Source organism: Periplaneta americana, chromosome 5 (genome assembly GCF_040183065.1).
Source record: "Periplaneta americana isolate PAMFEO1 chromosome 5, P.americana_PAMFEO1_priV1, whole genome shotgun sequence".
In the NCBI taxonomy this organism is placed as follows: domain Eukaryota; kingdom Metazoa; phylum Arthropoda; class Insecta; order Blattodea; family Blattidae; genus Periplaneta; species Periplaneta americana.
In genome coordinates this window covers 17,515,689-17,542,249 of record NC_091121.1, presented here as the reverse complement: position 1 = coordinate 17,542,249, position 26,561 = coordinate 17,515,689, and the positions used below count along the sequence as shown (strand labels likewise).

General features: G+C 34.5%; 1 protein-coding gene across 4 annotated transcripts in view; it reads left to right on the top strand.

The window, feature by feature from the left end:
- LOC138699490 (TBC1 domain family member 31) overlaps window positions 1-26,561 on the top strand; it is a 90,819-nt gene that overhangs the window by 3,937 nt on the left and 60,321 nt on the right. For all 4 annotated transcript variants that reach the window (XM_069825417.1, XM_069825414.1, XM_069825416.1 and 1 more), the window contains exons 3-12: window positions 742-894; window positions 5,435-5,547; window positions 9,058-9,236; window positions 11,436-11,584; window positions 12,608-12,767; window positions 12,997-13,090; window positions 15,421-15,653; window positions 18,624-18,844; window positions 21,358-21,491; window positions 24,395-24,567. In XM_069825417.1, coding sequence (XP_069681518.1) covers window positions 742-894; window positions 5,435-5,547; window positions 9,058-9,236; window positions 11,436-11,584; window positions 12,608-12,767; window positions 12,997-13,090; window positions 15,421-15,653; window positions 18,624-18,844; window positions 21,358-21,491; window positions 24,395-24,567 — 1,609 coding nt within the window. The remainder of the gene's footprint in view (window positions 1-741; window positions 895-5,434; window positions 5,548-9,057; window positions 9,237-11,435; window positions 11,585-12,607; window positions 12,768-12,996; window positions 13,091-15,420; window positions 15,654-18,623; window positions 18,845-21,357; window positions 21,492-24,394; window positions 24,568-26,561) is intronic.

Below are 26,561 nucleotides of genomic sequence, written 5' to 3'. Positions count from 1 at the left end.
GATCTTTCACTGCAAACCCAGCTTTCTTCAGTCTTTCCTATTTTCTGTCTTCCTTTTTGTTTCCTCATATGATCCATATAATTATCTTAATGTCGCCTATCATCTGATATCTTCTTCTGCCCCGAACTCTTCTCCCGTTCACCACTAAGGTGTGGCTAGATAATTTTTTTCTTCTGAAATTATGGTAACAAGACATAGATCAGTGGTAGCCAACTCAGCTGCTCTTACGAAGCAGTGTGTACACTCACAAGCAAAAAGACAACCATTTGAATGGGACGACCTGCTCTTGCATACTACACATGTGCAGCAAAGAGTGCTCTTGCACAAAGAGCACTAGTTGGTCACTACTAACATAGATGGAACAGTGCTGATGTCAATTTATGTACAATAACAGAAAATAATGAATTTTATCACTAATTAGATTCTATTGGGTCTGCCTATTTTATTTTGTGTTTTATTTAAAAAATTGGTACATTTCGGATGACGTTATAATGAATTTCCATAAACAGACATCAATAAAATTTTTAACAAATTTTCACGTGAAAACACGCATTTTATTTAGCAATTTTAATTGAAGAGAAAGAAACATTTATGAAATACACACAATGCTCTTTAATCTATATATTATTTTATGTGTTATAATTAAATTTAATAAGTCTCAGGTGGAAATATTTCTGGAATTAATCTAAAGACTGGCATATCATTTTCATATTTTTATATTCAATGTTTCTTTGTTTCAAGACTGATTCTTCAAGTACATCATTCTATTCCTACTGCTGAAGGAGAAGTTCATCGCGTACGTTTCCTCCATGTAACATTTGATGAACCTGGAGAGGTACTGGCAGCCTCTGATCATAGGGGTAATGTTTTCATCATTGACCTGTCCAGTAAAAAGTGAGTAATTTGTTGATAGTATTCTTATAATTTTATTAAATGATATGTTCTTTTATGCTGAGAATTTTATATTTATTACAACTGTACCATTTTATATAAAGAAAACTCTTGGAGTAAATTGTTAGAGCCCATTTTAAGTAAATCGAAAGTTTTTAGTATTTTTTAAGTTAATATTTTGCAGCACCACAACACATTTTCTTTATAAACCATATAATGGGAGTTGACACACTTAAAGATATATTATATAATATGTTGTTGTTGTTTTCTAATGCCAGGCGTTTGACAATAAAGTCATTTTACCTCTTGCACTCCAATATTTTTCAAAGATATTATCATGACCAGCCACTGAAGCACAGATTTTGAGGTGTTCCGAATCCATTTCTTGGTTTAAGTTGCACAATGGACAGTTAGGGGGCTGATATATTCCAATTCTATGCAGGTGTTTGGCCAAACAATCATGGCCTGTTGCCAATCTAAATGCAGCTACAGACGATTTTCGTGGTAAATCGGGAATTAACTGTGGATTTTGATGCAGAGAGTTCCATTTTTTCCCTTGGGATTGTGTTATCAAATTTTGTTTGTTGAAGTCTAAGTATGTAGATTTAATAAATCTTTTTACAGAGTAATACGTAGATTTAGTAACAGGTCTGTAAGTAGCAGTGCTGCCCTTCTTTGCTAAAGCATCCGCATTCTCGTTTCCCAGGATTCCACAATGGGATGGTATCCATTGGAATACAATTCTTTTATTGAGTGATATTAATTGAGAGAGCATTTTAGTTATTTCTGCTGTTTGAGATGAAGGTGTGTGTTTAGAGACTATTGATAGAATAGCTGCTTTGGAGTCTGACAATATAACTCTTACTTTATTCGACCCTGACGGCATTAGAGCATTCGAGGCCTAGGGGTTCATTTCCCTTTCCTTCCTCCTCTTTCTACTTTTCTGTTCCTAGTGCTGACCTGCTATGGCACTAAAATCGTCCTCCAGTGGCTTAAGGAGGGAAAGCTGGTGATCAACAAGATCTCCCAGCTAGGTCCAATGGACCCGTCGACCAACAACAGGTGTGGTCCTCCAGACATTCTGGGGGTTGTGTGTGAATGAAGTAGCCACCAAAACGTTAAAATATGGTGTTCACTTAAATCGGCTACAACTTGCCATTTTTCACTCCAATATTATATAATATGAGAGAGGGAGAGAGAGGGGGGGAGAGGGGGAGAGAGATAGGGAGAAAGGGAGGGGGAAGAGAGAGAGGGGGAGGGAGAGAGAGAGAGAGAGGGGGGGAGCTCTTTCTCTCTCCCCCCCTCCCTCCCTGATTAGTTTCTGTCATCATATTTCCAAGCACTGATGTCTTGAATTGAAGACCTCCCTTAGAAAAGAGTCTAACATCAAATTATTGAACTATGTGAATTTGGTGGAAAAAATAATTTGTAAGCATTCCTTTATAACAATAAATGATTGCATCCAATAGCTGAATAAACTTGTATCAGTAAATATAGGCATAATAAAATATGCCCCTGAAATTATTTTCTTTTCTCCTGAAACGTGTATTATAGATTTATTGGTTACACCTTTATTCGAGGGAGGTCTTCAATTTACTATAACATAACTTAAAAAAATGTGCCATTGAACACTTAGATTCATTTTATTGCACATTTTATTCTTAATATAAAAATACAAATAAAAAAGGTAACACGTTAAACTCTTTTATTTTTTAATCAAATGTGTTATAACAAAAATACAATCTGTACAAGATGGTCCTTTTCTTAAATCATGCAGAGCATTCAATGAAACAAATTTCTGCAATTGAATTTAATCTGTTTTTAAAAGTCATGTGACTTTGTGAAATAATATCATATAAATTAGTTTTTTATTTTTCAGTCAATCACTTATCATGTTAAGATGGTAGAAATGGACTCTGTTACATCAAGATACAATGTTAATGTACGTCACGAATATTTTCGACTTACTTTCAAGTCATCTTTAGGTGATAGTTTTCTAACAAACAAACATTTGAACTAGGTGAAAATATTATTTAAAAACATTTATAAAACACTAGTAAATAGTCTGACCATGCATACTTTACATAAAATGGTTGAATGGCGTACATAGTCTTAAAATTAAAATTGACATACAGATAGAAAGCCTTCCAATGAACATAATTATAATACAATATATTGAGAGGCATGCAGTGTGCCTGAATTATGAAATTAAAATCGTTTAAAATTATTATATATAAAAAGTGAAGACTAGGCTTGTTCTTTGTGACGTTCAATGTATTGGAAGACTGTATGAAGTGGATGTAAAAGAAAATCTCGGTCTATTCGCCATGGTGAAAGGCATTATGTGAAAGATGTACAGTGGAGGTTTTCAGATGATTGGCCTTCTCATCTTGGCGTTACATGGTAGACATACATGTAAAGTATGCATGGTCAGACTATTTACTAGTGTTTAAAATGTGTTTAAATAATATTTTCACCTAGTTCAAATGTTTGTTTGTTAGAAAACTATCATCTAAAGATGACTTGAAAGTAAGTCGAAAATATTCGTGACGTATATTAACATTGTATCTTGATGTAACAGAATCCATTTCTGCCATCTTAACATGATAAATGATTGACTGAAAAATAAAAAAAACTAATTTATATGATATTGATCTGTTTTGTTGTTATTGTGTGGCATGCTAACTGTAGGCTATATAACACACTTACACTGCAATCATTTTTGCAATTCGATGGTTCCCATTGTAATGAATTGAACATTTACAGTCATTTTAGCTCAAAGGAGTTAAAATGATGTAGATAGTAGAGGATTCTCAGATAAGTATTTTGCGATAATGTACTTGTGAATGGCAGTGCCATCTAGGAGCAGTCATTAAATCCACAAAGTTGGAAATTCACTGGCTTGCCAACTGCACTAGAGTCAAATGGAAGTTTGGTGATGCTAGCTGAAGGTCATGTAATGTCTCCTGTCATTATGTCTATACACCAGACAAGTTACTGAGGACTGCAGTAGCGCAGAGCTGCAAAGCAGGTTACAGTATCTGCGCAACTGAAGTTTTACCAATATGCTGAACAGCACAACATACCTTGCACTGTTTAATTTGTGTGTGTGGGGCGAATATTTATGTTTTATTTATGTTTTACTTAGCATAGAATACGTCTTTCTCCTCTCTAGGTGTGGGTGGTAACTTGAGGATCATCACAAAATTACAACCCCTTTCCTTGTGGCCCCATTGTTCTTGTTCAGGTCCCCTTGTTCTCCTTGTCGCCTTGTATTCCCCTTGTTTTCCATGTGCTCCCCTTGTCTCTTAATCTTTCCCTTGTTCTTCTTGTCGTTCCCTTGTTCTCCTTGTCGTTCCCTTGTTTTTCTTGTCATTCCCCTTGTTCTCCTTGTATATCCTTTGTATTCCCCTCAACTCGCCAAAATACCAACTCGCTATCACCAATGCCATCAATTCTAAATAACCTAGTAATTGATACAGCATTGTTAAATAACCAAATAAAGAAAAGAGTTATGATTAACCGAATAATTTTTGATTATGAAGACTCCAAAAAAGACCCTTTACTTATATACACTGATTATTAATATTAAACATTTTAGATTGTATTCTTCACCTAACATAATTAGGAACTTAAAATCCAGACGTTTGAGATGGGCAGGGCATGTAGCACGTATGAGCGAATCCAGAAATGCATATAGAGTGTTAGTTGGGAGACCGGAGGGAAAAAGACCTTTAGGGAGGCCGAGACGTAGATGGGAGGATAATATTAAAATGGATTTGAGGGAGGTGGGGTGTGATGATAGAGACTGGATTAATCTTGCACGGGATAGGGACCAATGGCGGGCTTATGTGAGGGTGGCAATGAACCTTCGGGTTCCTTAAAAGCCATTTGTAAGAAAGTAAGTAAGATTTAAAATAAATATAAGAAAATTTAGTTCTTTCGTGTAAATAGTGTCATACCCCTTGGATGGAAGTCTTGTGCTCCTAGGGTTCGTGGAATGCCAATTGGAAATTATTGCATTATTGCCAACCTTTTTTTTTTTTTTAAGAAAGTCCACTTTTTGTGAACCGGAAATCTAGCTGAAAGGAAAGATATGTACATTGTTACCAGTAAATAAATAGATGTTACAGTCATAATTTATTGAAGTTCAAAAATACAGAAAAATAATTGTATGACCAGGTCTCGACAAATCTAATTTCTATGTCAGGTTAGATATTTATTTTCTACTTTATGACGTCATTTAGTATATTTGTGGGGTGACAAAAAAATGAGAATGACTAAGTGATGGAATGAAATTGGCAGCAGAAACTGAAGTACTAGGAGAAAACTGCTTCCAGTCACTTTTCTCATGATAACTCTTAATGGGATTGAACTCCACTTTTATGGGAAGCTGTTAGCTGGAAGCCCGTTGGCTTGAAGGAGCCAAAGAATGTAGCTTGTATGAAAGAAACTGCACTGAACTGATTTGTCGAGTCCTGTGCCTACTGCATATTAATTATCTGGTCTGAACTCACTCTAAACATTTTTTGTTTTCCATCAGGTTTTGGTTGTTGCCAAATTTGGGTTCATGCACTCTGGTTGCCTTTCCACCTGGAAAGAAGAGTGAGTTGCTTATTGGTACTGTGGACGGTTCCCTGCACCTCGTCAATATAGGTGGGTTCACTCACGATTTCTAACAGCATTCACCTTACATACTGTTAAGTCATCTGCACTTTATTTATACAGAGTTATGCAGTCCCCAGGGTTGGGCGAGTAAATTACCTGTACGTATTTTACATGTAATTTACATGTAAAATACATAACGTAGGAAACTGTTTTATACACGGAGTAATAAACTAACATTTATTCATTTTGACAATATAGACATCAATTACTTCATTCCTTTTAAGTCCTGATAAGGAAAATGTCTGTTGCAGCAGAAATTTTTTTTTTGTGTGATTTTATATTGTAGTTTTCACAAATTATAACATTGTTCATACTTTCATTCACTCTAATACTTAGAAAAATAGCAATGCTTTGCTTACTTTCAGTTTGTTTGATGAAAAACCCATAACATCCTAAGTAGGCCTAATTTATTTTTTTGGGAGACTTCATATATATTATAAAACGCAACTAATAGTGAATAAACGTAACATTTAGCAACTACTATTACTTGTTAAATGCATTTTGGCAATTAAAATGAAATTAAATAAATCAAACAGTATTTATTCATTTCCCGAAAGTTTTGTTTTTGTCACTTGTGGGGTTTTAAAAATAAACGATTTTAGTGATAGAGGCCTTTTTGTAGTATAACAGTTTAAGGCAATTATTATGATTTAAACATGTTGTTGTTATCTAATGCTGGGCTTTGGCAACGAAGCCATTAGTGTTCTTGCTCTCCAGTATTTCTCTGTGGTGGATCCATCAGGTAGAACTTCACAGGTTTGTAGATGATCTCCAGTCATTTATTCTTCTTTGTTGCATAGAGGGCAATTTGGATTTGTGTAAATTCCTATTTTATTCAAGTGTTTGGCCAAATAATCGTGTTCTGTAAGCAGTCTGAATTTTGCTACTGCAGATTTACGTGGGATTTCTGGAATAATTTCTGTTTTTTTTTTTTTTTTTTTTTTTTATTAAAATGCTCCATTTTTTATCTTTGGCTTTGGTACATAGTGTTTGATTTTGCTTGATTTTATATTTATTTTTAATTAGTCTTTTGATGGATGTAAAAGGTAGGCTTGTATTTGTATTCTGAATTAAATTGGATCCTTTTTTGGCAAGAAAGTCAGCAGTTTCATTTCCAGCAATTCCGCAATGTGCAGGTATCCATTGCAATTGAATTCTTTTCTGTAGTTTTTGAAGTTGTTGGATCATTTTGTGACATTCTTTAATTTGGATTGACATCATTTTATATGAATTTATTGCATATAATGCTGCTTTAGAATCAGAGAGAATGACAGCATTTTGAAATTAACCTAATGATTTAAGGGGACACTCAACTTAAAAATTGGAGAAAAAGTGTCATAGAAATGAAAAATTAAATTTCTACACTAATTTACGTGACAGAACTAAATCAATACGCAGAATTCTTCCCCTATTCATTGAGAAGTCACAGTCAAATGCACAAAGCCAAAAAATAAAAAAATGATAATTAAAAGTGATATTTAAATTAATGATTGATTAAAAATTGAAATATTTTTTATTTTGAAAAGTATTGGATATAATGAGCTGAGATTTTGCATGTTACTTTCCATGTGTATATTAAACCTTTTCTCCAAATTTGAAAAAGATTGGTCAAATAGGAAAAAAGTTCCAAAATATAGTTGAGTGTCCCCTTAAACATAATAACTCATTTTCCAAATTTTATGTGGTAAATGACTACTCATCAAAGAGTTGGGAAGCATGACTGAATAGACTTTTTGTATGTCACAACATTAATAAACTTATTTTTTCAATCTTCGCTTCCACTGTCATTACTATCTTTGTTGGTTGTAGGCCATGTGTATAGTTCTGTGTAGAAATCTTTCACTTCATTCGATATGTACTATAAAATCTTCTTAAGGTCTCCATTTTTGTAACATTAATTGGTAACCTCGAGTTATAAGCTAGGTTTGTTGGCAATTCAAATGGTAAATTTTCATCACAAACTGAGCAAAGACAGTAGACTAAGAGTAATTATAAGGAACTATGTCTTTTCAGTTTAAAATTCCTTTGTTTTTCACACACTTAACAATATACCATTTCACTATTACTAGAGAAACATTTTCTCCTCATTTTCCGGTTTAAATTTCGATAGTAAATTCTTTCTGCATAACTTTTCTTTTGGAATTGTAATGCTTTCTAAACCAAAGACTTATTAATATCTCATGTCAACATTTTTATTACAAAGTGAAATAGAAATCATACCTTCCTCCAAGGATATCAGTAAAGCTGTTGAAGCACGAAGCATTAGTTAACTGCTTTTGTAATGCCAAATTCTGCATGTGTTACTTAGAAACGACCAGAGATTTAAGTGAGTCATATTATACTATTGTTGATAGGAAACTAACAATAAGTTAAATCAGGCAATTGGTTTCAGTTCAAAAACACGTTCAGCTTCCACATATTACTCTATGTTAACAGTACTGAAATAACTGTTCTTTATAAGGCTTTTCACAAGGTAAAAATAGGTAAAATGATAGAAATATAAGGAATGGAATGCGTCTCTCGATAAATTAATTGTAGATATTTAATAAGTATACAATCTGTTCAATAATTTAGAACAAACCACTGTAAGAAGGCTGACAGTATGCTCGGAAATAATTTTCTTTTCATAAAAGGTGCTGAAAACGTTTATTTCCATAAAAATCTTGAAATCGAGTTTTTGCAGTATCACATACTTTCTCATGTAACAACAAAGAGAAAGTAAAAACATTAATGTGGTGCATCATTTTTGGAATAGCCCTCTTAACATTGAATAATTTCAAGGGAAAAATTGTTCTGGGACCAGGTATCGATCCCGGGACCTCTGGTTGAACGTACCAGCGCTCTGCCAACTGAGCTACCCGGGAACTCCACCCGACACCGTCCCAACTTTTCCCTTTATATCCACACAACTCGCGTGGGCTGACGAAACGCCAGAGACCCACATCGAGTGCACACAAACTCTGTGTGACTTGAAATTGTGGTTTTCTGTTAACGTACACAGTGACGTATATATTATGCAAATCTAATCTTTCAGGTAAAGCTTCCTGTAAAGCAGATTTGAATAATTTCAAGGGAAAAATTGTTCCGGGATCGGGTATCGATCCCGGGACCTCTGGTTGAATGTACCAGCGCTCTGCCAACTGAGCTACCCGGGAACTCCACCCGACACCGTCCCAACTTTTCCCTTTATATCCACACAACTTGCGTGGGCTGGTACTTTCAACCAGAGGTCCCGGGATCGATACCCAGTCCCGGAACAATTTTTCCCTTGAAATTATTCAAATCTGCTTTACAGGAAGCTTTACCTGAAAGATTAGATTTGCCTCTTAACATTGTTTCTGTCTTAGAAAATGTTATCTTTTATCATGAAAAAAGGTTTGTTCCAAAGCGTTGGACTTATTATTCACTGTGACCTAAGTGTTCTGCACATGTCATCAATGTGATATACGAATGCATAGACTGACATCGAATGTTTGCTTTAATTTCTTTGATTTGTAGAACTGGGAGCAGTGACAGGAAAGTTGGAGGGGCACACTTCTCCACCTAAACTGGTCACCTTCTCCTCCACTGGTCGTTACTGCCTCACTGCTGCCACAGAAGAGGCAGTAGTTTGGGACCTGCACTCCAACACACAGGCCTACCGTCTTTCTCTGCGCAAGGATGTTGTAGTCAAGCAGGTAACAATGCCATGGAAACTCCAATGATGATTGCCTCACAATGTAATTGTGACTTGGTATTTTAAGAGTGTAAAAGAAAAAGGCAATATGTACATTCGTATAAATTGTTCAGAGTATTTTTAGAGTTTGAAACAATGTCATTTAATAAAATGAGACACTTAGACATTCCTCAAAGCAGATCTTCTACGTGTTATATTTAATTACTGTATTAGTTGCAAAATGTTACAGGGATTATTCATTATGAAAGTATATCAGTGTTTTGAATATTAACAAAGAAGTGTTAAACCTGTTTAAATAAATTTTAATGGATTCAGAACACCTCAAAATCTATGCTTCAGTGTCTGACCATGATAATATCTTTGAAAAATATTGGAGTGCAAGAGATCAAATGACTTTATTGTCAAATGCCTGGCATTAGAAAACAACAACATAAATTTTAATATATGAATTAACTTCCTTCTTGTTGTTTTCTAATGCCAGGCGTTTGACAATAAAGTCATTTGACCTCTTGCATTCTAATATTTTTCAAAGATATTGTCATGGTCAGTCATTGAAGCACAGATTTTGAGGTGTTCTGAATCCATTTCTTGATTTGAGTTGCACAATGGGCAGTTAGGGGACTGATATATTCCAATTCTATGCAGATGCTGTTAAATGGCAAGTTGTAGCTGATTTAAGTGAACACCATAATTTAACATTTTGGTGGCTACTTCATTCACACACAACCCCCAGAATGTCTGGAGGACCACACCTGCTGTTGGTCGATGGATCTACTAAACCTAGTTGGAAGATCTTGTTGATCACCAGCTTTCCCTCCTTAAGCCACTGAAGGACGATTTTAGTGCCATAGCAGGTCAGCACTAGGAACAGAAAAGTAGAAAGGGTAGGAAGGAAAGTGCAGTGAACCCCTAGGCCTCGAATGCTCTAATACTGTCAGGAGTTACGGTAATTTGAAAATTAGCAGAAAAACTTTTATTTCAGGATTTCACTAACAAAAATGCAAAAAATAATTAAAATATAAACAATTGATTATTTATGCGAAATTAGGACTCTTGACTGTCTGCAATTTTGTTTATTTGTTTATTTTACATATTGACACGTATCTGCTGAAATCTGGGTGCACTTATATTCGTTGATATTCTGAAAAAACTGTCTCTATGAAGTCACAGGACATTGAAATTATTGTGTAGACACTATTAAGAATACCTTGCATTAGCTTTACAACAGGAAGATCTTTTGTAAAATTGGAGTTGATGAAAATATGTCTATGGTCCACTGTGTGTTAAGAAAAATTACTATCATTGACGATTCTGCTTATTGAACATAATGCAACTTTAGAATTAGATTGTTTACCTGTTACAGATGAATTCAACACTGCCAAATGTATAAAAATGAGAAACAACTGTGTAATTCTACAACCTACATAATAAAATGTCACACCTTCATCTCAAACAGCAGAAATAACTAAAATGCTCTCTCAATTAATATCACTCAATAAAAGAATTGTATTCCAGTAGATACCATCCCATTGTGGAATCCTGGGAAACGAGAATGCGGATGTTTTAGCAAAAAAGGGCAGCACTGCTACTTACAGACCTGTTACTAAATCTACGTATTACTCTGTGAAGAGATTTATTAAATCTACATACTTAGACTTCAACAAACAAAATTCGATAACACACTCTCAAGGGAAAAAATGGAACTCTCTGCATCAAAATCACAGTTAATTCCCGATTTACCACGAAAATCGTCTGTAGCTGCATTTAGATTGGCAACAGGCCATGATTGTTTGGCAAATACCTGCATAGAATTGGAATATATCAGTCCCCTAACTGCCCATTGTGCAACTCAAATCAAGAAATGGATTCGGAACACCTCAAAATCTGTGCTTCAGTGGCTGACCATGATAATATCTTTGAAAAATATTGGAGTGCAAGAGATTAAATGACTTTATTGTCAAACGCCTGGCATTATAAAACAACAACAACATAATAAAATGTTCATTTACATTCTCTACCAATGATTTAATTAGTTTAAAATTACGCTGCATGTCATCTCAAAACCCTTGTGCATTACTTTTATCCCAGGTTTCAAGATAATGCTGCGACTGAATAATGATAGTGCACACATTATCAGATTGGAACAGTAATGGTTCACCTAAGCTGTGTTGGCAGTGACTGGCGTTTTTTCTCTTTGCAGGTTATCTTCATGCCAGTCACAGATAATATACTAGCCTGCTTTCAAGATGACGCCATTCACATCTGGGAATTCGACTCTTTTGACTGTATTAAGCAGATATTGCCTGAAACATGGAAGACACATCACCTGAAAACTATAGCCTTCACAAGGCAAGTAACTCTTGTTTCACTTCTCTTTTCGTTTGAACAGGTTATTTTCGTATGTCTTGAACTACTATTTCCTATTTGGAATGAAATGGACGATATATAAATGCCTATATATATATATATTTTTTTTTTGGTAAAGAAAACCTGTTCAGCTTTTTCACCCAGTCGAATATTCTTCCTCTTGTTTTGAATTAAGGATGTAGACTACTTAGGTACAAGTGGCCAACTGTGCACCTCATAAACTGGAAATTAACTCGGGAGACCACAGTGTGTTGTCATCTTTGTGATGCAATTGGGTTTAATTTCCTGAACATTATGTGTTTCTTGAGGTAACGATGCCAGATTTGACTTAGAACTGGATGATCCACCAAATTGTGAGGTGATGACTCCACCTCCATCCCACACTTCCTGCAAGTTGGGTCAACATTAAGGTCCAATATAATATTATATATATATATATATATATATATATATATATATATATATATATATATAGGTGGTTATTCATATGGCAGTGCCTGGTCAGAAGTCCGTTTACCCCAGTTCAATGTTAGATCACATTGGTCTATTGTGGTCTCAGTTCATTGTCATGTTGGTCAGCCTGCATTTCTTTGGCCAGGAGGAATATATTTGAGCATCTTTTTTCGTATTCTCCTTTCGAAGAACATGTTCTTTCCTGGATTTCCTATACTAGGTTGCTTAGTGACTAACGAATGTGCACTGAGGCAGCTGAAGCAGAAACTAATCCCAGTTAAATTGGTCCCATAACCACTGCAAGAAAAAAACATACTTACGTTATTTATTTACTGCTTTTCATCCATAAGATGCTGGAACAAATTTCCAGTTATACCAATTAAAAAAAAAAATAAAGATGTTTTACAAAATGATTCAGTGTGCATAGTTTCGTTGTCAAAGATTGGTATAATTTCAGTTTTATTTACATTTTTAGGCATTACTAATGCCGATTTTGTTAAATTTGATCATTTCATGAATTTAGATTTGAATTGAGATTGTTTTGTTGGACAGGAATGGTAGAGCCATGGTGATAGGAGGACATTCTCCGGTGTTGGTTGTGTTCTCACTGGATGGCTGGACCGTGGAGAAAGTGATAAAATTGCCTGAAAACGTGTCTGGTGTAAGGCATATCGAGTTCCTGCCCCAGTTGTTTGATGGGGGCGCAAACAAAGTGAGTAAATCGAGTTGTCAGTCTTAGCTTTATTCTACATAGAAGGCTGTCCTTCATAGACATCTGAATGATGTTTGTTTTGTATGTGACACAAACAAATTCAATCTAGCCAAGCCTTACCCAATCTGCTTACTTTAAACACCCTTGTTAAACGCACTGACATAGTTTAGAATGGAGTAGATATGGACTCTGTGTAAAACTCGTGATAACTAGAGCTTCACCATTGCAGGTTCTGGGTCTTCTTTCCTCGCACTGCAATCTCCATTTCTTGGACATCGAATCTTCTTCGTTTCTGAGAACTGCTACAGCTCTGACCAGCATTAGTAAGTAAATTACAACTAATGCAGTGTGCTAAATTTGAATAATTATACATATTCTAACCTGGTAAATATCGTGAGTTTATGTAGCCTGTCTGTACTATAGTCCCATCACTCTAATTTCCGGCAGCCAATCACGTTGCAGGTCGGCTACATTTAAACGTGTGCATCTTGTGATTCGCTGATGATGTTAAGCATTTCCTAAGGCTGGATAAATACTTATATATAATCGCCTGCCATTTTGGCTCTTTCGTTGGCGTTCACAGAAAGCACATGTGGACGTTATTTGCCGCTCAATTATTTGCTGAATTACAGTGCATTTGATTTATTATCATAGGAGCTCTGACATGATAATGTTAAACGGTGTGGCAAATAGATCCCTCGTCTGGTAGCTCGGCAACGAAAGAACAAAAATGGCGAACGATACTACCTACCTAGACTTTATAGAGCCTCGACTTCCTAAGATGTAAGCAAAGAGGAGGAGTTACGCTGGGAATAACAGCATTGCGACTCTGGTAGACCATTCATTATCTCTTTAGAGAAGGCATAACTTGAAGTTTTTAATTGTAGAGCATGAAAGATAATATAGTTTCTGTGGATGTTACTCTAATCTGGATGCATCATAGCTGAGAGGAAATTATGCAAATTGTCTTAGTGAATTAGCATCAGCCTGATTCTGTTTTTGTGTTGTACTAATGAGAGCATCTTATGTATTTTGTTTAGTGTCTTTATAGTTTATATTTTATGGCATGGATGGGCATTTAGTGGTTTGCAAACCAAAAGTGTTTTGAAACTTCCCTCCAATGCCGAGATATGGGGCTGTGATTTACAGTGCTGGTCTCTTTGTGTCAGTTGTTCTGTACCGTACAAATCAAAACAATTGAAGGAGTCAGAAACAAATGGGTATAAGGGCATTTCAGTTAGTTCTGACAAAATATGATTGAAAATATTTAAGCTTTCGTAAATTTCATGAAGTTTAAATTTTAATTTTAATGTGTGATCTGATTAAAAGATATACTCCTTTGTCGCTATGAAATGTGATTATTATGGTTTTATACGGTCGTTCAAACTTTAAATGTTTGCTTACGAAAACCTGCAAGAAAGATATATCATATTTTGCCTTGGAAAAAGAGAATTCTGAATTATTTTAGTGTTATTTGACGTTGTTAATGCTGAAAACAATTAATGGATTTGAAAAAAAAAAAAAAAATCAGTTGGAAGAAACAACATCTACAGTATCTGACAAAAAAGCAAAATACTGATAACATAGTCCTTATAAATTACTGTTACGGTTTATCTTTTGACATCGCTCAGGTTCTCGTAAGGCATGCATGGCCATGTCTAAAACAGTTCATTAATGGGGAATTAATTGAAACTTATATGGTGAAAGTAGCTGGAAAAATGTTTGGAATATTTACATGATTTTACAATAATTAAACAGTCCAGCCATAGTAATGTCAGATGTTTAAGTCTTTCAGACCGAGTCTATTTAAAAAATTTGGAAAGTGATTTGGTTCTCAATTTTCAACTCGATTTAATATCGGTGAAAAATAATACGTTTTTTTTAATTAAAATTAAAACTTCACGGAATTTACGAAAGCTTAAACATTTTCAATCACTTTTTCTCAAAAGTAATCTTTATCTTGTAGTCAGTGTTATTCCTAAGGTAATTTAGTCTTATAATCAACAAAACAATGGATAAAAAGAGAATAAATCAATTCAGAAATAAAAGAAAGAGGTCGTCTGTAAGCATCTCAAAGATCCACAGGTACAAAACTTTTGATACCCTAGTTTATTGTGCATCACAGTTTCATACAGAACAGTGCGTGAAATTTGTGGAAAACAAAGCGAAGTTCTGTTAGTATAAAGATACGATTTTCCCGAATCATTACATCTATTTTCTGCACAATTCATAATTCTTTCGACCATATATTCATCTCTGTCTTACACCTCTTTCAGTCAGATGTTTGGTCACGAACTTGACAATGGACCTTAGCAGCACTCGTACTTTACACATTAAGAAAAATTGTTACGTGCACTTCCCAGTTGGCAGAGTACTTGAAGATGGAAAGCATTTTGAAATACATTACAGTACTTGTTACATGGCGCGAATCAGCAATACACTGTTAGCAATGTAAGAGCTGGATATCTATTGAATTACTTTACACTACTATGTTGGCGCTAGTTCCTTGCTTCTTCTCGTACCACTGCTAAAAGTAAATAAAAGTTATTTTTCGAACTGTCTCGTACTTCACTATAAGTGGCAAGAGTCCTCTTCTGAATAAGCCTCTCTCCCTTTCTTCCTTGTTTAGAACGACATTATTTCTTGCTTTCAGGTAGGTTCACATGTAGCTCTAATGGGAAGTACATTGCCTGCATTCTGCAGTCTGGTGAGGTGGACATCTACCGGAGCTGTCAGTTGTTGGACACTAAGTCACCAGAAGAACCAGTAGTTACAGAAAAAGCAGTCTCTCCGGAAGTACAAGAAGTGGAGGTCGAGAAGAAACCAGCTGTGCAGCAAAGAAACAAAGATTCAACAAAAGAGAAACTCCTCAGAGTGCACAAGCAGGTGAGTGTGAGTTTACGAACCCAGGTGGCACATAGTTGAAGGGAAACGATTTAAATTACGCACAACTTAGAACTACGTATAAATAAGGTTTGAATATAAGATAATTTGAAGAGTAAGAGGGAAAAGGCAGGGAATGTTATAGAACAGCATTACTGAAAAAATGAAGTTTTAATACCAGCAGACCAAATGTTTAACACTCCTTATACGGATATTTCTACATTTGAACCTTTCATGATTTGACAGTTCTATAGACCCACTTCCCACCAATATAATTAACATCAGTATCAGGTGGGAAGTAGTGATTACCAATTAACAACTTGAATTCATCTACCATAGAGATCTGAATTCATACACAGACTCTTGCGGAAGTTTCTAAATAGTCTTAAATGACCAAGTTGTTATTTTTTTCTCCTCTGTCTTCTTCTTTTTTTTTCTCTTTTCTTTTTTTTTTTATTATCTTGATATATTTCTTAATCATTTGTGTTTGTATGCCATTTAGAACGACTTTGCTAATCAACATTTTATGTCTTGTAACCCACATGTATTATCCTATTAGTATATTAACTGTATAATATATCTCAAGTGAATTAATCGTCGTATTTATCTCGGGCATTTTAGGTCATAAATTGTGTGTTTGTGTGTATGTGTGTGAGTGTGTATATTCCCCTTATGTTATGTAACTGACTTTGATTATGTGTAATTTTCTACTTTATTTTATATACTACATAACCGATCTTGACTATTTGTAATTTTATATTATGTAACTGATCTTGACTATTGTAATTTTCTACTATATTTTATGTAATTTCTAAGGTATTTTCTTTTGTGTTATTTTGTAATCAAATTTTGTATTTCATGTATATTATTGAAACCTGGTTGAGTGGAAGAGAAGGCCTCATGGCCTTAACTCTGCCAGGCAAAATAAACCTACTACTACTACTACTACACATTCACTAATAGATTTTAAATCATGTCTCTGATATACTCCATATATCTGAATGTTGACAGCTATTAAGACACAACCACCTCGAGTTTTATCCTCAAATTTTTTTCACCACGAAAATTAGTATAATAGTTTGGGAGTAAATTATTATAATGAACGAGCTCTTGTAGCCCTGTTTCCATCAAACTGATAATACATCATTATTATTAACAACATTTTCGAAAAATTAATCAATTTTACCATTTAAACCTCTGATGTTTTGATAATATATTTTAAAATGATTGCTTGAATTACACATCGTATAACAATGGTAACACTATGAGGCTTTTTCATTAGATTTCTCAGGTTCTCTAGTAGTAGAAGCATAATGCTGCTCCAGTTTTAGTTTGCTATTGAAAGGTGCGATAAGACACCCAACTGGCAATACTCCTGTGTTGTTTATTGAAAGGGAATCTTTCTCCTCAACCGAAATATGGAAAGAGGAATAAGTTTGATATTTCGTTTTTAATTTCGTTACTACCGGAGAGTTTAGAGTAAGTTGATTCCTTATTGAATGCTCTATGTTTTTACCATTGACTTTGGAACTAAATCTTGAGACAAATAAAGATTTCATTTTTAATCTCTCAGATACTGTCTGAAGCACACTATAAATCAAAACACCCACAGTATGTTTACGGATTTTATGCTTTATAGCGACAAGTTTAAAACTCTCACCATTGTTAAGAATTGATGGGGTTTTGACCTCATTAGCTATATGTTGCGTATTAAGAATATTTATTGCAGATGCTGACATGACAGTACCTGCATTTAATTGCAAACTTTAGTGATAGTAGTGGTAATAAGTAGTAGTGATGGTAGTGGCATGATGTTGAATCATTCTCTGAAACCATTTACAATAATGAATACATTTGTTGTGGTTGGCAACATTGTTGTTCTATCATAAACATTTTCAACTTTGTCACGACACATATGCACACTGGAAGAGACAGTCCAACACTGACCATAATCAATCAAATCAATCAATCAATCTTCTTAATGTATCCAGCTGTTTGCTGACAACAGAGAGTCCACTATAGCCCACTGTAGTCTATTCAGTTGTTATTTTTCACGAGAAATGAGGAGTATTTTGATCGGTGTTCATTATAGATGCCTGTTGCTAGTAGCCAGAGGTGGGATGTAATCAATATATACTGCAGGGCTGTGTCTTCTGCAACTGGTACTGATGATTTTAATTTACTTCTTTTGTGGTTTATGGATGGACAGTATAGAAGAATGTGTTCCAGATCTTCATCATGATTATTACACCACAGACAAGTAGGATTATCAGAGATGTGAAATCGGTGTAGGTACAATTGAATGACAATGTGACCTGTTCTGACTCTTGTTAAAAATGTTTGAACATGTCTGGGCAAGTTTTTGTACATTTCCAGGTCATTTGGTTTCTTTTGTACAGACTGTAAAATTTTTCCTTTGTCAGAAGAGAGCCAATTGTTGATCCATAGGTTTGTAAAATGAGACCTTACTCAAGCAAAAGCACTGGATAGACATATCACTTGAAGAGGTGTTGGTTGCAAATATGTTGCCTGTTTTGCAATATTATCGACTTTCTCGTTTCCAGGTATACCACAATGACTAGGTATTCATTGAAATGTCATTGAGTCCCTCAATGTAAAATTCTCCAGAGGTAAAATAGTCCCTCAATCAGATTTCCGGGTAGGGACTGCACTGAAGATGCCAAGAATTGTACTAAAGTACTTATTTGGAACACCAAAAGTCACACCGTCCAGTGAATCAGAGCCAAGTTTAATATCGAAAAGAACTGTATAATTTTTTTACTGACCATTATCTGCGACCCTTATTAAAATGGTGGAGGGTATAAGCTTTGTCCTTGACAGAGTCTAAATAAGGTGCTATCAACTGCTCTGCAGGTGTACTGACTGCTCTACTTGACTAAAAGATCGCAGTGTAGATTCAAAGTGCTGCATGCAATGTGTGTTATGATATTGAATTGTGTTATGTTCATACAGATAAAGGAAACATTGGATTTGAATCGATTGCGGCCCATTTTGAAGGAGTTTGGAGAATATCCAGAATCTTACCGATGTCTCATTTGGAGAACTATACTGGAACTACCTTGCAATCAGCCAGCTTACATGAGTCTGATCAAACGGGAGATTCACCCAGCCTTTGCACGCCTGGAGGAGCAGTACCCATTGGAGAACAGGAGTGCTTTGAAGCACCTCAAGAGGTAAAGAAAATGCCTTCAGCTGTCAGTAGGTGATGGCAGGTTTTAGAGATATTTAGTACGAAATCTAATAGAGAGTGATTTATTAATTGAAATCAGACATACTTGAAATGGTTCCCATTTCGTTCGTTTTTGTATTTGTCAACATAATCACGTGAGGTGTTCTTGCATGTTTCTCATGTTATGCCATTATACTGTATGTCATAACGAAGTATTTTAAAACTGCGAAGAACAGTTGATTTCTGAATGTTGGCAAGATGTTTTCAACATTCCTGGTATGGAAAAAGTGGTTTTGGATATGCCATCTGTTTACAGCAGTGGTTCTGCTTGCCTTTTTTGAGTCCTCTAAAAGTCAGCAGATGCTTATCATTTAATATATTATCTTGCATTGTCCTATATTTGATATGCTGTAAATATCAATGTTGTTGTTGTTGTCGTCTAGTGCCTTGCATTTGGCAATGAAGCCATTAGCAGTCGTGCTTTCCAATACTTTTGAACTGTAGTTTCGTAAATACCAATGTAATAAGCAATAAAATTATCGAATACCAAAAAAAAGTAGAATGTGACCAATAAGTAGGAATACTTGAAACGGTGAATAAAATACATCAAAGTTAGTAAATAAAACTACTGTAATTCGTAAAAAAGTAATGTATATCACGAAAAAATTAGTTATTTAAACATGCAAATTGTGAAAAAGAAAAATTAATTTAAACATGGAAATCACCTAAAAATGATAATAAAACACTCAAGTCAAAATACGTTGTTCCCTAGTCTTCGTTGTGTACTCTTGCTGAAAATGTGGTAAATATCTTTCACACATTTGTTCTTATTGTGTTAGTGTATAACAAACTTAAGCAATGCTCGTGCACGACACACAGATTTTCATTTTTCACAGCTGAGCTGTTATATTTTCCACATAAACATGAAAGACAAACCCATTTTCATACTTATTTTGAATGTTTCATTGTCGAAGATAGAATAATGCAATTTTGTGACCAATGAATGCACGATTCAGTAACATGTGTAAAAAAAGAAATGCATTTAATGCAAAAAATTTCCAATTTGCAAAAACGAGAAATACAAGCAAAATTTGCTACAAATCGCGATCGTAAAACATGTGTACAGAACGAATCTTATCCATACTTATAACAATTTTAATTCTCTGAAATTCGTGAAAAAATCACTTGTGAAAATCGAATGTCTCTATCTATAAGAACAATAGTAATTGTGACAGCATATTTTTTCCTCTTAACCTACTATATTCATCTGAAGTGCCTTACATATGCTAGAAAGCATAGTAGCTTCCAAATTTATTGAACTCTTTATTATTTCTTCAGTGTGTTACTGAAATTTCTGAAAAATCTATTTGCATAGTTACCGACTCCAAGGGGGCTATATTTAATATAATTAAGTATGTACCAAACCTATATGCACATAGAATTATTCCAATTCAGAAACAACTAATAGAATTCCAAAGGGAAATAACATTTCAATGGATATTAATTAATTAATTAATTAATTAATTAATTAATTCATTCATTCATTCATTCATTCATTCATTCATTTTATTCCATAAATCTTACATGAGCAATGAAGCTTTAAGATGTGGAACAAGTCATTGTGGTATACCTGGAAACGAGAAAGTCGATAATATTGCAAAATTGGCAACATATTTGCAACCAAGACCTCTTCAAGTGATATCTCTATCCAGTGCTTTTGCTTCAGTAAAGTCTCATTTTACAAATCTATGGATCAACAATTGGCTCTCTTCTGACAAAGGAAAAATTTTACAGTCTGTACAAAAGAAACCAAATGACCTAGAAAGGTGCAAAAACTTGCCCAGACATGTTCAAACATTTTTAACAAGAGCCAGAACAGGTCACATTGTCACTCAATTGTACCTACACCGATTTCACATCTCTGATAATCCTACTTGTCTGTGGTGTAATAATCATGATGAAGATCTGGAACACATTCTTCTATCCATAAACCACAAAAGAAGTAAATTAAAATCATCAGTACCAGTTGCAGAAGTATATATATATTGCAGTATATATATATTGACTACACCCCAACTCTGGCTACTAGCAACAGGCATCTATAATGAACACCGATCAAAATACCCCTCATTTCTCGTGAAAAACAACATCTGAATATACTATAGTGGACTTTATGTTGTCGGCAAACAGCTGGATAAATGAAGAAGATTGATTTATTATTTTTTACATCTATTGAATTTTACTCTCATGCTGATATAGGATGTGACCTCCTTTGGTACTTCTGCAGTCTTTGATGATCTGGCATTGACATTACAAGATTTGATTGCTCTCCCACACCCTCATCAGCCACCACATTCTCTGTTATTTGTTGCACAATAAAATTGTTCATGCTTTGAGTTTAGTCTTGTGTTAATCTTTGTCGTCAGATTCTCAGTGAAGTTGAAACTGATGTGCTTCTTAGTCGAATTAATTTTAAGTTTTTATGCTTTTTACCATATTTTTGTTTTGTTATTTCAGGTTGCTGTCCTGCCTGGCACATTGGTCATCACTTTTTACCGAGGTGAAGTTCTTGCCACTATTTGTGTTCCCATTTGTGAAAGTTTTCCAGAATGATCCATTCGTATGTTTTGAAGCTGTTACCACTATCATTTGTAAGTACTTGCATTGTATTATAATTCTGGGACTTTTAAATGTTCAGAATATCTGTTTGTTTCTTATTGTGGGGAGAGAACACAAGTACTATTTAAAATCTACAAGGATAACTTGTAAAAGTTCAGCACATGTTAGGAATGATAAAGAAGGCCTATGTTGGGATCATAAATTTGAAGTAATTTTTACAAAATAATAGTTTATAAATGACAAAAAATTAGGTTTTGGGACCTGAGCATCCCCTCTATAACTTTTGTCTATAATTTCTTCACAAAATAGGAAAGATACAAGCAGTGTTCTCTACTTTTACTCACCTCATTGTGTGAATTATATAAAATATCTTTTTTGTGTATGATTTATTTATCCTATTGAAAATAAGTTTATTTTTGTTTGTATATATTGTAGATTAAATTACCGTATATATGTAAATGCTCCACACCATCAAATAATCTGTGCATCCTAATTTTCATCATCATCATCATTGGCGCTACAGCCCTTGGTGGGCCTGGGCCTCCCTTAGTAACTGTCACCATCCGTCTCTATCTTGTGTAGCAGCCTTCTAATTCTTGCACCCCAACTTTCTGGCATCCTCTTCCACTCCATCAATCCACTGCAAGTGCGGTCGACCTCGTCTTCTCTGACCTCCCGGATTTGTTATTACAATGTTTTTGCAAGGTTCACTTGGGTCCATGTGTATTACATGTGCTGCCCACCTCAATCTGCTAGTTTTAACTGTATTGATTATATTTGGCTACAAATTTGATCCATTCTGAATTGAATGTTTTTAGAATTGACCAAATTTATGAATACTCTTTAATGAAATTCTATCATAAAAATAGAACGAAATTTGTAGCTCAGCCACATGCTCATAATACGAGACGAAATGAAATTCTTAAATTAGTTGAACCTAAATATTTCACATCTGCTGCTTTACTACACAGTACAAATTATGGTCCACGGCTATATAATTCGATAATAAAATTTCATCCAGAATTGACTACTTTAAGCAATGAAATTTTCAGATCCAGAATTAAAAAATTTATATGACAGACTTCCCTGTATATATATTATGTACCATGTATTGTAAAACAAGTTTATTTCTATCCTAAGTGTATTTTTCTATTTTATCTTGGTTACTATATCAACATGACCTGCACTAATTATACTACTAATAATAATTTAATATTAATCCATCAATCTAAACATCGTCTCTTTTTTCACTCAGTTATTATTAGTATTATTATTTACTAATTTTATTACAATCTTTATGTGAGCTTTTTTCTTAAGTATTTTGTCTACAAAGTATGTGTATCTATGTAACGGAACTGTCCCCGAACACGAGCTTTGCTCTTTCGGGGTATTTTAATGTAACGTTTTTATGTATATGTTATTATTAAATAAATAAATAAATAAAAATAAATAATTTGTATTTTATTTACAAGAAATTAATCTTACATAACGATATACCTCCAAAACAAAATAATACATCAATTTGTTTTAAGAAACGCATCATATTCTTCACATACTATTGTAGAAGTATCTGGGACTCTACCTACAATAACAAAAAAAAAAAGCGAATTACAATTTTTTATCAATTTAATGTTAATATGTGCAATAAAATTTTTAATTCAATAATTGCATACTCCCTTACCTCTATCCATTATCACTTTCATCGTCATCACTAGCAGAAGGATCATTGTTGTCGTCGTCATCTTCCCATTGATTGGTACCAACCTTATTTGAAATAATGCACGCACCCCAGTTTTTCTTACCTAAATTCCGGAAAAAAATATGCGCGGAACATTCGTGTATGTACGGTATTTTTGTTGTAGATTATTTTGACTTGATTTTATCAAGCTGTTTTCTTTTACGAACAAACCTAGACACTGGTCTTAGACCCAGTCTATTTTGTGTGGGTGTTCCCGCTTTTTCAAAGCACTAAGCAATTAAAATATATAACTTACCCCTTTTATGTACCATTTATGTCATGAAAGTTCTTCAAATATAGAAGAAATTGGGATGGCAATAAATCTAAAATAGCATCACGTGGTGATTTCCCCTTTGTCCATGTACTTATGTGCTCTGGGTAGAAAATAGCATAAATAAATAAATTTAGCTTCCCTTATGAAAAGGTTGCCAGATTTGACAAAGCGTATTACATATAATTTGGAAACACACCTAAAAGGTAAAATGATATACATTTGAAACGGTTAGGGAATTGAATATACAAAATGTCAGAAAAATTTACACCTAAGTAGCGTTTGTGCTCATTTACAGTTAAGAAAGGGGGGAAAAAAAATATCATCAGATAGGTTAGAATGATTTGAATGCCATATACGAGAAAAATAATAGTACGGATTTATTGGCATTGATATCGAAACCAATGAACAGCCATTGGTTAAGATAACTTGAAATTTCCATTATCGCTCCCATACAAATGATTTCTCAATATCTGCACCGATCCTTTGAAGGCACTAATGGCTATTTCCTTCACAATGCTGTGTGTTAGCCCCAGGTTTTTACATTTGTTGGCAAAGAAGGAGGGTATGGTACCTCGTGCTCCCACCATCAGACCTATTACATCAATGTGGGACAGGCTATATTTATCTTTATATAACGGGATTGTTGGTTCATAGATCCGTTTCTTTTCACTGTCCACCTCGTGCGGTTGATCTGCATGTGTCCCAAATCTGATGGTGGGGTCGAGAATGTATGCCGAGTTGTTCAGATGATATTGAATTCCTGTGTCTCATGCTTGTTTGTTTTAGTATAAATCTTTACAATCAATCTAAAGCACTATTATTCTTGAAACATACTGGAAACTAGATTTCAGAAATGCTCTCCATTCTGAGCAGATTACTCTTGACTGAGTCATCACTTTAGTTGGGTTGGCTTCTTATTTCAGGGAATTGGTGTCAGCACTGGTTCGAGTACTTCCCATTCCCCCCAATCAATGTTCTGTCCATGGTGGAGAATGTCCTTGGTGAACATGACTCAGAGCTTTTGGATTTTTACTACGAGAAGGGGGTGAAGTCCAATTTGTATGCATGGTCTTTGCTGGAAGTAGCATTTTCTGAGGTGGGTATGCTTTTTAAGAAGGTGCCAGTTATGTCTGCGTGTGGATCATTTCCACTAACCTCTATGAAATACAGAGTGTTATTTATTAATGTGTTAATAAAAATATAACTTCACCTGCTTTTCTACCAAGAATTATGTCCCATGTTTGCTAGTGGAGTGATGGTAATTTTGTATGTGTCCTGCTTGAATAGTTTAAAAATGATACTGATTAATGATAGAAAAGATCAACTGAAATGTCGCCCTCAGTAGCGTAGTTGGTATAGTGGTGGCCTTCTATGCTCGAGGTTGCTGGTTCGAACCCAGCCAAGATCGATGGCATTTAAGTGTGTTTAAATGCGACAGGCTCACATCAGTATATTTACTGGCATGTAAAAGAACTCCTGTGGGGCAAAATTCTGGCACATCTGACGACGCTGATATGACCTCTGCAGTTGCGAGCGTCGTTAAATAAACCATAATTTAATTCAACTGAAGTCATGCTCTGGCTCTTAATAAGAAATTTAGTCTCTCTCATAACTGATGTTTCAGTCCAAGCTGCCTGGAATTTATTATGATTTCTAAATCTAACATCTATAGGAAAACCAGTAAAGAGCTCTGGAGCAGTAGGGGCAGTTAATCACTTATTTTGGACAAAATTATTGGTCTCTTCTTTGCCTGTGATATTAGAAAGCAATATTATTTTTTCTTAGTTATATTTTCCTTATATTTACTTTTAAAAATAGTGTATATCAGTTGTCGTCAGCATTCGCTGAAATGCGCAAAGTGTACGCGGTGCCATCCCGTGTGCACTGTCGTGCACCAGGGAGAGATAGAGAGCATACCCGCTAGCAGCTACGGAGTGCACTATAGTGCACTGTGTTTTCCGCGGGTTAGAGAGACTAGCCCCAGCGTGCTCTGTGCTGACGATCCCTGGTGTATATTATATTTTCGTTTTCAGTCCATTATTTGTTCTGTCAGTGATTTCTGGCACTTCAGTGTAAAATGTAAAGACATAAGAAATTAATTAGTTTATCTGTGTATAGGATAAGCAGTTAGAATCCATAATGACCCATCTGCTTTGATCACAACTTCACTTTTCAGATTTTAAAAGCACTTGCTTTACAGTGATGCATTTTAAGTTGTTTGAAGTGTTTATAGACCTTCGAAATTATAATTTTGATCAAGATGATAGGTTTTAAGATACTGTGTTTCTTTTTCCATGAATTAGTATAATTTATAAGTAATATTTTGCATAGAACACACAGTTTTTATTTTCGTAGTCGAAAGCTTATTTTTCTTCATAATAATACCAAAACTTCATTTCCCTTGTTTGTATTTTCTTATTTAAAAAAACTAATGTCGTGGAATTGACATGTACTTTCTCATTATTATGTTGTACGCATTTTATAACAGTGTAAATCTTCATGTTACCAATGATATTCCTGTTTGTAGTTTATTTTGGACATAAAAACTACACAATGAAATCATTTACTGCTCACTTTCGTTTTCTGCATTGCTCACAAAAGGAATTATTATTATCCCAAAAATGTTGTTGTTTGTTATTTTCTAATGCCAGGCGTTTGACAATAAAGTCATTTGACCTCTTGCACTCCAATATTTTTCAAAGATATTATCATGGCCAGCCACTGAAGCACAGAATCCCAAAAATGTAAGACAGCACATCAATTTAATTATAATTCATTATAAATTAAGGATGTTTATTAAGAAAAGTAGAATTCCATATTAATTTTTTGTAAATTCGCCTTCTTTTATGCTGATCTGATTTTTTTTTCCCACACTATTTGGCTGCGTGTGACTAAGTTTAAAAGAAATTGAACAATAGTCGGGACCTGCGCTATATATTTTATTCTTTAAATAGATTCTTTGTTCGTTAATTAGTAGGGAAAGATACACGATTTAAAAGGAAATATATCTCTTTATTGCAGATGATAATGTGCTTAATTATTCTTTCTATGAGGCTTCTGAAAATGGTTGAGATGTTGCAGCATACATTA